Raw genomic sequence first — 16,145 nt, 5'->3', positions numbered from 1 at the left:
CGTTTTCAAGATGCCCAGATGAAGTATATTAGCAAGCCCTTGATTTAATAGGTATTAATTAATCCTTTGATTATTGATAGACTCATGTATTTTAGCTTTTAATTAGCTCCCTGGGCATGATTGGCAGTAGGAGTTACACAAAATCCTAAGGGAACTGGCCCAGTCATAATGGTCACTGTGTGTGTCTGATGTGTCTTTATGTGGAGTCCCAAAGCGGGTGCCTTCTTTACTGATGACAGGGTTATGATGGCCACACCAAGCCAGGGCAGCTCTCCTGAAGTGGCACAGAGGGTCAGGGGCTGCCCCCATACCAGCACAGTCAGAGCCCAGCGGACCCTCTTGACAAAGGAGAGGCAAGGGGCCGGCCCGGTGGCGTAGCGGTTAAGTTTGCGTGCTCTGCTTCGGCAGCCCAGGGTTCACAGGTTCGAATCCCGGGTGTGGACCTACACACCGCTTATCAAAGCCATGCTGTGGTGGCATCCCATATAAAGTAGAGGAAGATGGGCATGGATGTTAGCTCAGGGCCAATCTTCCTCAGCAAAAATAAAAGAGGAGGATTGGGATCAGATGTTAGCTCAGGGCTGATCTTCCTCACACACACAAAATAAATAAATAAATAAAATTTTCTTAAAAAAAGGGCAGGGAGGCAAGGTTAAATGTCTTCTGATGGTTTGCTTGTTTTTACTCTGCCAGCCTCAGAGTGGAGGGTGTAGCAGGCAGGGCCTCCGAGCTGTGGGACACAGGGGCCTGCGGGCAGAAATGGTGCATGAGGGTATCCAGCTCCTTCATACCCTGCTCCCCAGTCCCCCCATTCCCCCTAAGTGAGGAGGAAAGGACCAGGCCAGGGTTCTCTCATGAGCACCTCCTGCTAATGTCCCAGTGCAACCGTGTCCTGAAACTGTCCATTCATTCGCCTCACTCCCACCCTCCATTCCCAGTCTGTCATTTGCCAAAGGAAAAAAAAAAAATCTGCTTAGAGCAAACATGAGGGAAAGCCACTGCTCTGCCCCTGTTAGCAAATGTCTGCAGACAGTACATCATCCTTGGGAGATGCTGGGAGCTGGGCCACCAGGCTTCAGTGCCCACCACAGGAGTCTGGGCAGCAGTGGGGGTGGCGGTGGTGGACGTAGGGGCCACAGCAGAGCCCAGATGGTAGGCAGACTCGAGGCTCTCCACACCACACAGCGTGGGGTCGGGGAGCACTTCAAGGAAGGCTCAGCTTGCGTCTGCTTTGCAAGGAGTTGAGGAGGCAGCAGTTGCCAGGGAACCAACCCCTCTGAGCGTTTGGCTCTGGGCTTCTTCACCAGGCGAGAGGGGGCCCCAAACGGAAGGCCCAGGTGAGGTCTTCGCAAACATGCCCGCACCGGGTTTGCTTTCTTTCTTCCTGACCGAGAGGAGAAAGCTCCCGGGGCGGGGGGTCTGCCTGTCAGGTGCCCAGCCCAGGACAGCGCCTGTAGCCTGAGCACCAGCCGGGACCGAAGCCTGGGACCCGTGACATAATTTGCAAGACCTGGTGCAAAATGGGCCCTGGTGCAGGGCCCATTGATCCCGACTTACTGAGAAATTCAAGATGGAGATAGCAGAGCATTTAACGAAGCGCGGGGCCCTCAGATCACACACCCGTGAAGCCGATCCTGGCCAAGGTGAGTGCAGCACACGGCTGAGGGTCCCCCTCAGGGAACAGCCATCTACCAGCCACCCGTTTCTTCGGATGGGGAAGAAAGGGAAGAGAGAGAGAGGGCGGGGGAATAATTCTGTACACTTCCTTAAAGCTTTCCAGCATGCAGGTAATCATACTGTATCTTCTTCAACCCCAACGTCAGGGCTTGAATTAGGAAATTTAAGAAAAGGATAATTCTGGGTGTTCTGGAGTTATCCTCTTTTATCTGCCAGGATTTGGGAGAAGCAGGAACAATTAGGAGTCACACTAACATCTAAGCTCATGGAGCACTTACTTTGTGTCAGTACTGGGTGGAGGATCTGTTGCTTCTGCCTTAGGGGGGCATTACTCCCATTTTCCAGATGGGAAAACTGAGGCCTAAGGAAATGCTGTCACTTGCCTAAGGTCAGACAACTTGGATGTAGGGGAGCCTGGATTCAAACAGATGCAGTCAGATTCTGAGCGTGTGCACCTGGCCACTTAGTTCTGTGTACTCCCAATGGTCAGGTCAGTGCCAGGGATGTGTTAGTTCTGGTGCTTTTGTGTCTGTGGCTAAGTTCAGGGGACTGTCCATAAATATCTAACAGTGGGGGGTCAGAGAGAACTTTGGGTGTCTCATTGAGGGATTTAGCATAGCAGAGCATCAGATAGGAGCGTGGAACTCAGACCTGTAACTTGAGTCATAGACTCAACCCAGGTGGCATTTCATCTGTGACCTGACACAAAGTGTCTGAGCCAGCGGAGGGCTTTGGGTCACTCGCTTTCCCTGAAATGTCTCTCCACTCACTCGCAACCGACCCTAAAGGAGAAAGAAGCCCAGTTTTCCTTGGGCTTCAGAGTGAAATGTACCTTGAGCTGTGGACAAAGATGTGGCCGTGTAATAAGAGAATCGATATCCTCCTCCTTATTATGCAGACAAAATCATTGTAAAGTTCTGCAGGGCAGGTTGTGAAGAGAAAAGAGTGCAGCCATTCTAGAAGCAGCTTTTATTCCAGCCCAGTTTGACGAAGGGGTGGAGTCCTTTGGCCAAGCCCTGACTAGCAGTGTCCTGGGCCTGCGAGGGCGGGGTTAATGGGACACAGGGAAATGGCTGTCCCGTCTCTGAGGAGGAGAAAACGTGAGCAGGTCAGAGACGGTCAGAAGCCCCAGATGAGAGGACTCTGGGTCTAGGATGAGACCCTAAAAAGCATATGCCTCAACGCAGTGGGCAAAGAAAGGGAGGGCCCCAGAGAGGAATCAGCTGCTCCCAGGATGAAGGAGAACAGGATTCCTGCTTTTCCCTTCTTGGGGCCAATTAAGCTCAAATTCTAAGTATATAGAAGGGGCTGCAGTATGCATCAAATATAAATATATAAATATAAATATGTGCATGCATAACTTTAAGCTGTTTTGACATTTCCTAGAGGGTTAAGTAACTGTCTTTTTCATCCGATGAAAGGAACCCCCCTCCCAGAGCAATGCTGCAGCCCTGATTACTCCCAAACATTGCAGCCAGGCTCTCAGTTAACGGGTTCGCTGGTCCGAAGGAGGAATGCCCACCAGGGCCCGAGGGGCCCATCGGGCAGCAGAAGGAACTTTTTACCACCCACTTTTCAGAACTGCCTTATTCCACTTCTCGCACTCCCTGATGGCAGCTAGACTCTGGCTGCAGCGTCCGCCGGCAGCAAGACTGGATTTTCTTTGTGCTGCAGAAGGAAGCAGGGGCTTGACAGCCTCATATTGTTATCTTGAGTTGCCTGCCCTGAAAGAAAGTCACAGCAGCCCCCGCCCTGCGCGGGGAAGCTTCCCCAGCCATCCGGACTGGCCAGGGCGAGTCGGAGCTCTTACACATTAGTGGGCAGGAAGTGAAGTCCCGATGGGAGGCTGGGAATTTGACCGCCTTCCCATTTCAGCACCGGAGGGAGGAAGCTCGGTTCAGCACTAGCGCAGATGGCTACTGCTCCCTCCTAAGCGTGCCTCTCTCTCCGCCTCGGCCCCCTCCCGCCAGCCCGCCCTCCTCCTCTGCCGCCGCTCTCTCCCCTCCCCTCCTCTCCTTGGAGGGAAAAGTCTGCAGAGTTGGGAACTGTCCTGGAGAACCCAACAAAGGCAGAGGGGAACAACTTGAAAAGAACTTGTTTTGTTCCCTTTAAGAAACCTGCAGGAAAATCCACACCCACGTTGCCCGGTTTCGAACTGGAGAGCTGCGTGTGCGTGCGTGTGTGTGTGTGTGTGTGTGTGTGTGTGTCAAGCAAGTGGAAGAGGCGGAGGCGCAAACAACCCTACAGGCTCTGCTGTGATAAGGAAACTGCCAGCTGTAGAAGTTAAGCAGCAGAGAGAGGACCACAGCCGTGAACTGACCACTCTTGAGTTTCAACTGCATTGTTTTCTGTGCAGATATTCCAATGGAGACAGTTGGAAAACCTGTATTTCAGAGAAAAGAAGTTTTCCGTGGAAGTTCATGACCCACGCAGGTAAGCTGGAAAAGTCCTTTTCTTCTGGAAGTGCATGGCCGGCCTGGCCTATTATTTATATTAGTATTTTTGTGCTGTTATTCTTCATGGTCTTTCGGAGGGGAGAGGGGCTGAGGATGGTTGATCATGGAGAAGAGTTCAAATCAGACGGTAAAGCTTTGTTTTCTACTAAGTATGTTGATAAATGCGGGGGGTTCAAGTGTGTATATGAAATTAGCGATTCCATGACCATCTCATCTGGCTACACGTGTTCGTATGTGTGGCGTTGTCTTTACATGCCGGGGCATTTTAGGGAAGATTTGTAGCATTTCGTAACCAACACCAAATTCAACTGGGCAGGGGTCTGAGTTCTTCTAGCAAGTTTTTCCCAGAGAAGAGTCTGAAGGATGGCTTGTCAGAGCTTCTGGGAATGTTTCAGGCGGGACAGTCAGCACCAAGAGGATTCTACAGCTGAGGCAGTTGTGCTAAATTAAGTCCGTGAACTGGAATTTTCAGGTGTTAGTACTGGGGGTGGATAGGAAAGAAATCCGATTCTTTTTCTCTCCACCTCGCATTGTTTCCCAGGGAACGCTCATGTAAAAAATCAATGCCTTCTAAGTTAGATGCCAAACAATAGGGTCTCGGTTTGGAATGCAGCGAGCCCTGCGTGGAAGGTTCTCGGGGCGGTGTGTACCCGCTGCTTTTCCTCTCTTTGTCTGCCGGTAGTCCTAGAGTTACAGGCAGGCCAGAAACAGCAGCAAAATTTCCTAAAAACAGGCCTGACACCTAAGGATCAAGGGCTTTCGATGGGTCCAAAAACGAGTTTACAAGAAGGTTGCCCTAGGAAGACAGTGAAACGATGAGACTCTATAGAGAAGCAAACGTAGCTTTTATACGTCAGAGATACCCCAGTCCTAGCCTGAGAAGGAGGAGTTGGCACCAGCTCTCCTCACACATGGCTTCTGAGCACTCAAAACAAGCTACTGTCCCGCCCATGGAGCTCTCGGTGCCCCCCCAGTCAGAGGGCTAGGCTTGTGCAGTAGTCTCTTCCTGCAGCCAGCGATAACCCACTGGGGCTGCTTGGCCCGCCGTGTAATCTGCGTGGAACAGCCACTCCCATGGAGGGGAAGAGCTTGCCCCACGCCCACAGTTACTACACGATGAGCAAGTAGAGAACATTTTAGGGGTTCCTGGTCTCCACCATCAGCTGAAGATGGCAGCATTAGCAGATTAACAACCCGTCCAACATTTCTCAGGGTCCTGCGAAGGGTCTTAGACCCCAGAGACCCTGCCTCTGCAGAGCAGGAATCCATTTGTGCGGGCCAAGTGTGGAAGAGAGAGATGCTGAGAATAATATTCCAGCCAAGAAGGGACAGTTACAGATTCTGAGAAGTGTGAGAGGAGGAAAAACTTACATGTGAAAAGAGCGAGATGAATGTTGCCACAAAGGGTCAGAGGCAGAAAGGGGATGCTTGACAGAATGGAAACTGGAGATTGGATAATCTGAGGGGCTGGAGCATAAGAGCTAGCTAGACAGACTCTCCATGCCCGTGCTCTGTTGGGAACTGTGCTAATGCAGAGAGGCACCTTGGACAAATCCTAGAATGGTTGTATGTGTGTGTGCTCTCTGGGTCTGTTGCCCTATTTGTGATGTAATACTGAATTCCCTTTCCTTTCCCAAGGCCCAGGGATATAGGAAAGGGTCCCAACCTCACATGTTACTATTACATGGGCTTTTAGCCTATTAAATGAAAGAGATCAATCTCTTATTTGTTGAGTAGCTTCTATGTTCGGGCACTGAGACAAGGCCCACTGCCCTTAAAGAACTTCTAGCACAGTTGGGGAGACAGGCAGAAGAAGGGATGTGATCTTTGCTGAGTGTTTACGTGTGCAGACATTGCTCTAAACACTTGGGTCCTCACTGTAACCCCAGGAAATAGGTACTACTGGTATTCCTGTTCTCCAGGTGAGAAACTGGGGCACCAAGAAACAGGGTAACCTGCTCTAGGTTACAATTGGCTAGTAAGTGGTAGAGGCAGGATTCGAACCCAGGGAGTCTGGCTCCAAAGCTCCCACACCTTACCACTATGCCATACACAAGGCAGCGGGGACCAAGTGCCAGATGGCACAGGCCATAAATGCTGATGGTCGCCAGAAGCCAGGCTGGTCAGGAGAGGCTTCCTGAGAAGGAGATCTGAGCTGACCCTCCCAGGCTGAGTAGGATTCAAAGCTCAAGGTGGGCCCTCAGGGGGATAAAGATGTCTGTCAGGTGGGTGGAAGAGAGCAGAGTAGCCTGGAGGAGCCCCAGACAGCCTGAGCACAGAGCAGGATCATGTCCCCTCGAGGAAAATAGCCCTCTGTTAGCCATGAGGCAAGCAGGGAGGGGTCTTCTCTGATGTCAGAGGTGGAAACTCAAGTTGACATTCGCTTTAAAGACAACTTTTCCAAATGCACGCCAAGGGAAGCAAAGAGAATTGTTTCAGATTAGCTACTTAGGTCAGTGGCAGAGCCAAAGATATAAGTCCAGACTTCCGCCTCACACTGCAGTAAGTGCTCCTTAAATTGGATGTGTCATCCTGTTGTTGTTGCCTTGTTTATTTGGAGCAGGGAAGATGAATCTAGTTGACTGTGTGTTGGGGTGGTTCAGGGGTTGGCCCCGCCCCCAAACCAGGGAAGGCATCAGAACCAAAATAATCAGATGGCAAGTGCAGGAGAGAATCGTGTCCTGAAGATGTCATCCATGGGACATGGCGAGGACAGGGAATCACTCAGGGCACTTAGAGTGCTTCCTGAGTCAATGGGCACAGGTTGGATCACAGAAGATGCTATGGGATTTGTTCTCCTGTGCATGCATCCTAACTCGATACTCAGTGTTGTTTCTACACTTCTCTAGGTTTGGCAAATACTGGGTTTCTAAGGTTTAGGCAAAATAGAAGAGTCATTGGAGTGGGAAGAGCCTGAAGGGAAAGATGCGGAGAAGAGATAAATTAATAATGAGGCAGGAGAAAAAAATCTCAGAGTATCTGATTTAGGAGCTCCTGTGGGTTGTCTGGAAACACCCAGACCTGACGAGCCTCTTGACTCTTTCTCACTCACCTTACTGGAAAAATACTAGTACCTAGCCTGGTACACTACTTTCAGTAAAATACACTTCAGGGTACTTTTCCTTTCCAATTCGGCCTTTCTGGGAGAAAAAATGGTATTTACTCCTGGGAGCAGCCATTGCTATGGAAGCCGAAGTGGCAGTTCAGATCACAGCTTCTTGTTAAATCTACAGAGACCTGGGCCGGCCCCGTGGCTTAGCGGTTAAGTGCGCGCCCTCCGCTACTGGCGGCCCGGGTTCAGATCCTGGGCGCGCACCAACACACTGCTTCTCCGGCCATGCTGAGGCCGCGTCCCACATACAGCAACTAGAAGGATGTGCAGCTATGACGTGCAACTATCTACTGGGGCTTTGGGGAGAAAAAGGGGGAAAAAAAAAGGAGGACGATTGGCAATAGATGTTAGCTCAGGGCCTGTCTTCCTCAGGAAAAAAAAAAAAACCTTCAAATCTACAGAGACCTGTGGAGGTGTCTCCCTCACTCCCGCTGGCTCTTCTGTTATTTTCCACTGTGCGCTCTTCTATGAGCTGGCATTTTCTCTTGACTGAAGGGAGGGATACCCTGCCTCGAATCAGTAGCATTAAGTAACCATCAGGTTTGAATTTCTCCTTAAAAGAGAGTTTGAAGAAGACCTACTGTTAAATCTGCAGCCCCCAAGGGAAGATGATGGGAGCGGCTTTAAATTTTCATCAGGGGAAAATATGCCATGAAAAAAAAAGTGATGATCACAAGTCCTGACTACCCAGTGTCTTCCAAATTAGAGATCTTAATCTGGAGAACACACATTTTTCTTCTGATGTTCCCATCAGTTACCCCAGAGGCCACCCTGCTGTCCCATCACCTCACCCTATACACGTGCGTGTAAACACATGTTCTCTGATTTCACTTGCAAAATAATCCACCTGTCCTATAAATATACCTCACTGAGAACATGATCACATACCCCTTTTTTCCCCCAATTCCATTAATGTGGAGAATTATGTTGGGACCAGTGTTTCCTCTTTCATTTTTGAAGTCTGATCGCCTCTCTCTGCTCCATACATATGCGTAACCATATCGCCTCCATAAATGTATCTGATGAGGTGGGGTAGTGTGGAGGGATTGGCTGGGCTCATTTCTTTCTGCCTTCCCTCTCCTGATTCTTTATACTCTGCTTGCTCTCTGAATGTATTTGAAATTGATAACCAACTCTTTCAAGGAACATTGAGTTAGAGTAATATAAGAAGTCCTGATTCTCTCAGCCGCTGTGGCCTATGGCAGTTAGAAGAGAATTTACTCATCCTTCACCGTAGGCAGCATTGCCTGCTTAACGAAGGACATTATCCAAGGCTTTTCCTGTCTCTGAAGTTTGTCTTGGCCCAACGCCAGGAGCTGAAGATCAGAAAGAACCATCCAGTGACCTAAAATGACCCATTTTATCCCAGACAAGGCAGAGGCCTGGCCAAATCCTGAACCCTAAGAAGCCAGTAACTCAAAAGATTAGCATTATTCACAATAGCCAAGATATGGAAACAACCTTGCTGTTCTGTTAACAAATGAATGGATAAAGGAATTGTAGTGTATTTATACAATGGAATATTATTCAGCCTTAGAAAAGAAGGAGATCCTGCCAGTTGCAACAACATGGATGAACCTGGAGGATATCATGCTACATGACATAAACCAGACACACTCAAAAAAACCTGTATCATCTTACTTATATGTGGAATCTGTAAAACTCAAACATGTAGAAGCAGAGAATAGAATAGAATAGAATAGAATAGATCAAAACCAGGAGAGGAGGTGGGGGAAATGGGGAGATGTTGGTTAAAGGTACTAAGCTACAGTTATGAAGGATGAATAAGTCTAGAGATCTAATGGACAGCATGGTGACTGTAGTTAATAATGCTGTATCCAATATTGCAAATTGGCTAAGAGAACAGATTTCAGGTGTTCTCATCACATAAAAGATGGTAACTATGTGGGGAGAGGATATGTTCATTAGCTTGACTGTAGTAATCATTTCACTATGTATATGTATATCAAATCATCATGTTGTACACCTTAAATAGATGCAATTTTTATTAAAAAAATAAAATAAAAGGAGAGCCTTTGCCAACCAGTTTCCCTAAGCACGTACTCACGCGTGTATGTGTGTGTCAGCACTCATCTGTCACCTTTCTGCCAGGACTTTTAGGACCACTGGGTTCTCAATAAAAGGTGTTGCTCATCAGTGGATTCCCTCATTATAAACATGGTTGAACCTCCTGCCTCTTGCTTTCCCAGGGCTTCAGTGACAAGGAGGACGTTCGGACACAGCGGCATTGCGGTGCACACGTGGTACGCGTGTCCAGCATTAATCAAGTCCATTTGGGCTATGGCAATTAGCCAACACCAGTTCTATCTGGACAGAAAGCAGAGTAAGGTAAGTCCCTTTCCTGAGATTGGGAGGGACTCTGCTGTAACAGACCTGTCACCAAGCCTGAGGGCAGACGAGGGCTGTCTGGATCTTGTAGTTTAGGGATTGGGAACTGGATGGGTGGGGAGGCCCTGCACCCTTGCCCTGAGATGTGCACAGGTACACGCTTGCCTTTTAGGGCTGTAAGAGGGAGGAATGAGAGGAGTTCTTCAAGAGGGCACATTGATTGCACCTTGGCCAAGGGGCTCTGGTCCAACCACAGTCAGAGCCACTCAAGCCTTTCCCTGCAGCCAGGTAGGGCCCTCTTGAGGAATTCCGACCATAGTTTTGAACCTCAGGAACCTCTCCTGGGAGCAAGCAGTCAAGCCCTTTTGGTGTTCAAACAGTGGCATATTGTTTTCTTTTTGAGGGGAAAAAAAGTAACCGTTCTCAACTAATAGATACCACCTAGGATAATTGCTGTGAAAACCCTCCAGGCTTTTCCAACTACCAACTCCATTTTTTTTAAAAGGCAAAACTGGAAACATGGAAAAAAAAAAAAAGCCAACAACCCTGTTTCCCTAAGGTTTCCTGGAGCCTTGGGCCTTGGTAAACAGTCATCTTCTAGCGGGGAGTTGACCCAGCCCCCATCCAGATGCACGGTGCCTTTTCTGGTGGGTGGGAGAATGACGTCTCCTTGGTTCACACACAGCTTGTATCAACACCCTGCCCCCTCTTCCTCCAGCCTTGTCTGCTGTGCTCCCCATGTCTTCCCCCCACAGGCCACTCCCATTCATTACGCCTCAGGTGAAGAGCCATATCAAGATGGGCCCTGCACCTTTCTCAGGATCCTGCTGGCTTGGGGGGTGGAATGCAGAGCTACTGAGTGAGACCGACCTTGGCCGCTGGCCTGGTGGGAACCACCACCCATGGGAGGTTTGCCCCATTGTGTGAGTTCTCAAGAGGGAGGAGGTGGCAGGACCTTGGGCTCACGGGGGTCAAGATTCATTGGATCACTGCCCTCTGGGGTTCTTGCGGCTTCCTCTTTTGCCTTGTTTTCCTTCTGGGTGAAGTTCTTCTTTCCCTGGCTTGGGGAGAGGCGTGAGGGAGAGAGCTGGGGTCCAGTGGGAGGTAAGACAAAGACAGCAAGAAGATAGGAAGAAAGGAAACAATCCCTCAAGTCGTAATTCAGTTTCAAATCAGGGCCTTTCCCATGTGGCAGTCACTTTCTCCCTCGTAATGCATTTTTTCCTCTACTAATTCTTTCTGACCCCATTTTTGGTCATTTTCTGTGGTGAATGGGCACAGGGTAGAATATTTTTGTGATTAGGAAGAATGAGAGTATTCTGCAGCTCTCCTGGTGATGATGGGCATTGGCACAGGAATTTGAGGCCAGATTAGATCAAAAGAAACTGGGCCAGTGTGTGTTGACTCATGCTTTAGATTGAGACAGTGGGTGGGTGTCAGCATTTCCCCTCCAGGGGCAAGAATTGGAGGTCAAAGCCTTGGAACATGGATTCCACCCTCTCTATTGTTCTGGTGATAGGTGGTGAGGGGTAAACAGTTTGGCAACCCTCCTGAACCCCACTGCCAATTCACTGTGGGCAGACCCCCCACACACCGATACCACAGTTTTGAAAGGGGAAAAGAAAAAGCGTGTTTCACCCTAAGGATAGTACATTGGCTGTTTGAGGTCCTCTCCCCTATGCTGGTTTTTTGCATAGAGAGTGGGTAACTCAGGAGGCCTGTTCTTGGGTCTTTTCATCCCCATTCTTGAAGATGGTCTTTGTTTGCAGTTGGAGAAGCCTTATTCACCAGGCTTACAGGTCAGGCCACTGATGCAACAAGTAATTATCAAGGATCACTTATTAACAAGAAGTGTCTTTTAGGGGGCCAAACCAAATGCCATAGCAATGGGGATATTTCAGCCATCCTCAGTAACCCCTGGGGGACTGAAGGAAGTGCACGTGCTCCCGGGACCAGGAGCTCTGAATGCTCACAGGTGCTCCAGAGCCCTCACATTTCTTGTAGGAACCAAGTCCTCGACCTACAGCGATAGGTGAGGAATAGGTTCCCACATGTGAAGTCCATGGACTCTGTTTTCCAGTTCTGTGACCCTGGGCAAGTCCTTCGTGGCTGGTGCTTTGCTTTCCCCAGTTAGAGAACAAGAAAGGAAATCCCTGACCGAAATCATTGATTGGTCTAATGACACAATGTTTGTGAAACTGCTTTAGGAGATATGGGCTATCTTCCATCATTATCATTATTAATCCAACATACTGTTCCCTAGCCGACACTTGTGTAGTTTAAATTTTCTAAAAGTTCCCCAAATTAAGTCAGAGATGATAACATTCGCCTTAGGAATTACGTGACAACACGTTTGGTTTTGGAATGTCGTTGTTTATACAACAGTGAGGTGATCTCTCTCCAGTGCACAGAATGGCCTCTGCGTGAGTGATGGCTAACAGGCCTGCGACGAAGAGCTTCCAAATATTTCTGAACAGCCAGCGTTGGCTGGCATGCCGGCCGTTGCTTCACACTCTACTGTATCAGGCTGTGCCAACCATTCCTTTCTCTGAAGTGCTTCAGCGAAGCCCAGGCCTCCCAAGTGATGTTTATCAACCCCAGAAATAAGTGCGGTCTAGTGGTCTGAGTCAGCAGAGGTGGGCAGCCAAGAAGTCTCATGTGTTTCCCCGGCACTCAGTTACTTTCTTCTTTCAGGGTCATTGTATCTCTCTCTCCCTCTGACACACACGCACTCCTTTCTTCACCAAAGACACCAAAGACAGAGCAGAAAGAGGCCATGTTGGTTGGTTTCCTGTGGCTCATTCAGAAGGAGAGGCTGTGCAGGCACCAGTTCCAATTGGTAACTTATTTATGCTGACCCCAAAGATCAGAATTGTTGTCAGCTGGATCCCGGCAGCCTTTGTAGCCCAGAGCCAAGGAACGTCTTGTAGACATTGAGGAAAATATTTGAAAGCTCAAATTATTTAGAATAAACATTAGACACTTCTCCTCTGAACTCAGAGTGAGGACTAATCCAGTTGGCCTCCAGTCCAAACATCCTTCCTTCTTCTTAATCTTTTTTTTTTTCTTGATCCAGTCTGCTGTTATTCATTCTGTTCTTCATTCCATCATGCAGTCAAAGCACGGTAGGGGACAATTAAACCTTGCTCACGGAATATCAGTGATAAAATTTGGTATGGCAAGACCCTTGGAGCAAAATGTTCAGAATTTTGGAGGCTCCTTCGAGTTGGCCCAAGGAGAGAATCTCCCCGTCATTACTCATTTCCTCTTAGAGCTCTCTCCACTGGGTCCGTTCAGTCATTGTGATATTCCCATTCTAGAAAGAAGCCAGTAATTTCCTAAAACTTCTAAGAATCGAGTCTCCCTTGGGATGGATATCTGTTCCACACTTTGTTTTCTGCCTCTGAGAGTGATGTGCGGCAGAAGTGGAAGTGGTGTGTAGGGGACAGGTCTTCCATGTGATTAATGAGGTCCCCAAAATATCAGGTTGAGTCATCAACCTACCCTCATTTAGCAAATTACTGCCGGGCCCTCATTTATATCCTTTTTCTATTCCAATTCCAATGGCCTTTACGTACGTTATCTAATTTAGTCTTTATCACAACTCTGTGACGTAGATTTTAAGATCCCTGTTTTACAAACGGGGGTCTGAGGATCAGCGAGGCTGAGGATCAAGGGCAAATAGTGATTAAGTGGGAAGAGCCAAGATTCCAACCCGGATCTTTCTGTCTTCAGAGCCTGGGCCCTGCACCACCATGCTGAATTGGTCTCTTGTCTTCATGAGTTATTATGACATAACTGCAAGCGTGGGCTCCTTTTTATTAAAGTGTGGGCCTTGGTGAGAGTAGTGCTGACAGAAAGGAAGTAATGGGTTGTGCTTCCTATGTTTGCACCGAGAGAGAGCTCCACCAGATGGGTGCTGTTGATCTGCTGTGTCAAGATGAAATCAAAGGCACTTCCTGCTTTCTGCTGCGAGCCAGAACCCCGCCAGGGCCTGGCAGCGGGTTGTTTTATGAACAAGGAAGCCCTAACCTGAGGAAGGCGACCTGGTTCTGAATGCAGGGACAGAAGTTGAGGTCAGAAAGAAAGGGCCAATGGGATTTATAGTATAGAGGGTGAGGAGGAAGAAGGTTCAACAAAACGAACAAAAAGTCAGCATTCCCTCTGTGGCTCAGACTTTCATCTTGTTAACATGAGGGAAGTGCTCAGCAATGGGAAGTCACTGTCATTCACTAGTGTCACCATCAACATGGAGGCCAGAGGAAGGGCAGAGCCACAGGGTTCAGACAGCCAGGTGCTGAGGGCACCTGGGCACAGAATGTAACTAAGGGGGAGCAGGTCAGTGGTCTACCCTCTGCCAGCTTTCTCCTGTGTGGGGACAGACTTGGCCTCACACAGGCACGGTGTGAAGGCACATGACTGAAAACCTCAGTGGTGGCCCCCACCTCGTTCTATCCCTGTGCGTGCTACAGCCAACGGCTGCGGAAAGATTAGCACACGACTGGGTTACACCAGCATTTACGGTTGTTTTCATAAAGGTCGCGTACAGGTAAAGCCTGTTGCCTTAAGCGCTGTGACAAAAATTGATTTCCTGAAGAAGAAAGAAAGTAAATGTCAAACACACGTGTGAGAAACACAGACCCGTTTTCACTTACAAAGACGGAAACTAAAGCAGCTTTACTACAAACGGTTACTTTTAGGGATGTAATTGTGAATGCAGACTCCTTTTCTAATTATTCCAGCCTGCTGTTACTGTGAGCCAAATTAGGCCAATTAATATGCAGAAGAAGCAGAACGGAGTTGTAACTACCATCTGAAGACTTCGGCTCGCACATTTTGGTATCAAAATAGAAACAGAGCACAGTGTCAGGTGCTGATCGCCAGGACCTGAGTGTGCAAAGGAGCAGTTGTTCAGAGGCTTTTATTTGTTTTTAAATTTTTTGTGAGGAAGACTGACCCTGAGCTAACATCCATTGCCAATCCTCCTCTTTTTGCTGAGGAAGATCAGCTCTGAGCTAACATCTGTGCCCATCTTCCTCTATTTTGTATATGAGATGCCGCCACAGCATGGCTCGATGAGCAGTGTGTAGGTCTGCATCCGGGATCCGAACCTGCGATCCCTGGACCATTGAAGCAGAGCACGTGAACTTAACCACTGCGCCACCGGGCCGGCCCCTCAGAGGCTTTTACACAGACACACACACACACACACACACACACACTATGCTTGCACGTCTAGAGTGCTGTCACTTCTCAATCCTCTGAACTTTCCATGGCCACATGGCTGACAATTTAAGACGTTTAAATCACCTCAGAATTTATTGGAACTTCATGAATTTGTTTCCGATATCTCTTATGTCATTGACAAAGCTGAAAATTATTTTTCTTCTCCTTCTTTAAGCACAAGATAATTACAAGCACTACTGTTTATTGAGAGCTATGCACCAGGCAGAGAGGAGGAGGGGAGGGGAGGTCTCTCTGACACCAAAGTCTGGGCTTTTTTTTTTTTGCTGAGAAAGATTAGCCCTGAGCTAACATCTGTGCCAGTCTTCCTCTACTTTATATGTGGGTCGCCGCCACAGCATGGCTGATGAGTGGAGTAGGTCCATGCCGGGGATCTGAACCCGCAAACCCAGGCCACGGAAGCAGAGCATGCCAACTTAACCACTAGGCCACGGGGCCAGCCCCCCAAGTCAGTGCTTTTAAGCCTGGGGAATAATAGGCTTAGACAGTTCATCACTGTGTCAGCTCCTGAGCCATATCTGCTCCTGCAGAGAGCTTCGGTGCTAGTGATGGGACCACAGGATGCAAGTATAAAAACACTGCCTGTCGGGAGGTGAGTCAGTTTGCTGAGCTTTAGGACCGCCAGCAGGCGAGTGATTTCTGTCATCTCTCAGAAGTAACCTGGTTGTCTTTCTCACTCTAGTCTAAAATCCATGCGGCACGAAGTCTGAGCGAGATCGCCATCGACCTGACGGAGACTGGGACGCTGAAGACCTCAAAGCTGGCCAACATGGGCAGCAAGGGCAAGATCATCAGCGGCAGCAGTGGGAGTCTCCTGTCGTCAGGTACGCGCCGCCTGTGGTTCGGGAGGTGCCTTCCAGAGAACGTGGAAGCAGCTCTTGCCAAAGCGTGGCTTCCACCCAGAGTGGCTCCCGGGAAGGCGGGGACAGCAGCGGCCGAGGAGGCAGCTTGGCAGGCTCGCCGGGGGCTGGCTCTGGTTTCGAGGCCAAGGTTTTGAGCCAAATCAGAATCTGAGAAAACTGCCAAAAGTATCAAAGGGTGGGAAAAAAATAAAAAGAGAGTAGAAGCAGGCAGTGTGGGAAGGACTGCTGGTCACAGAAGTCTCCTCAGGCACCCTCCAGAGCCTTCTGAAGGCCCGTGGCTGACTGTCAAGAATGTCAGCTCCAAGGACAGAAGGTGGGGCTCACTTGTGTGTCCTTAAAGGAGACTTATACCGAGGAAGGGCGGCAGCTCAGGGTCGTTGTGCTGAGCGACACCACGTTCTATTCCCCAGTGAACGTCTCGAGACTTTAAAGAGTCCAGGACAC

At 49.0% G+C, this 16,145-nt stretch overlaps 1 protein-coding gene across 3 annotated transcripts in view; it reads left to right on the top strand.

Annotated features, from left to right (window-relative positions):
• Positions 1-16,145, top strand: part of FRMD4A (FERM domain containing 4A) — a 216,649-nt gene that overhangs the window by 145,540 nt on the left and 54,964 nt on the right. For all 3 annotated transcript variants that reach the window (XM_058532438.1, XM_058532437.1, XM_058532439.1), the window contains 3 exons: positions 4,034-4,110; positions 9,456-9,594; positions 15,521-15,662. In XM_058532438.1, coding sequence (XP_058388421.1) covers positions 4,034-4,110; positions 9,456-9,594; positions 15,521-15,662 — 358 coding nt within the window. The remainder of the gene's footprint in view (positions 1-4,033; positions 4,111-9,455; positions 9,595-15,520; positions 15,663-16,145) is intronic.

The sequence above is a fragment of the Diceros bicornis genome, chromosome 36 (assembly GCF_020826845.1).
Source record: "Diceros bicornis minor isolate mBicDic1 chromosome 36, mDicBic1.mat.cur, whole genome shotgun sequence".
Taxonomy (NCBI): Eukaryota; Metazoa; Chordata; class Mammalia; order Perissodactyla; family Rhinocerotidae; genus Diceros; species Diceros bicornis.
This window is presented reverse-complemented; position numbering and strand designations above follow the sequence as displayed.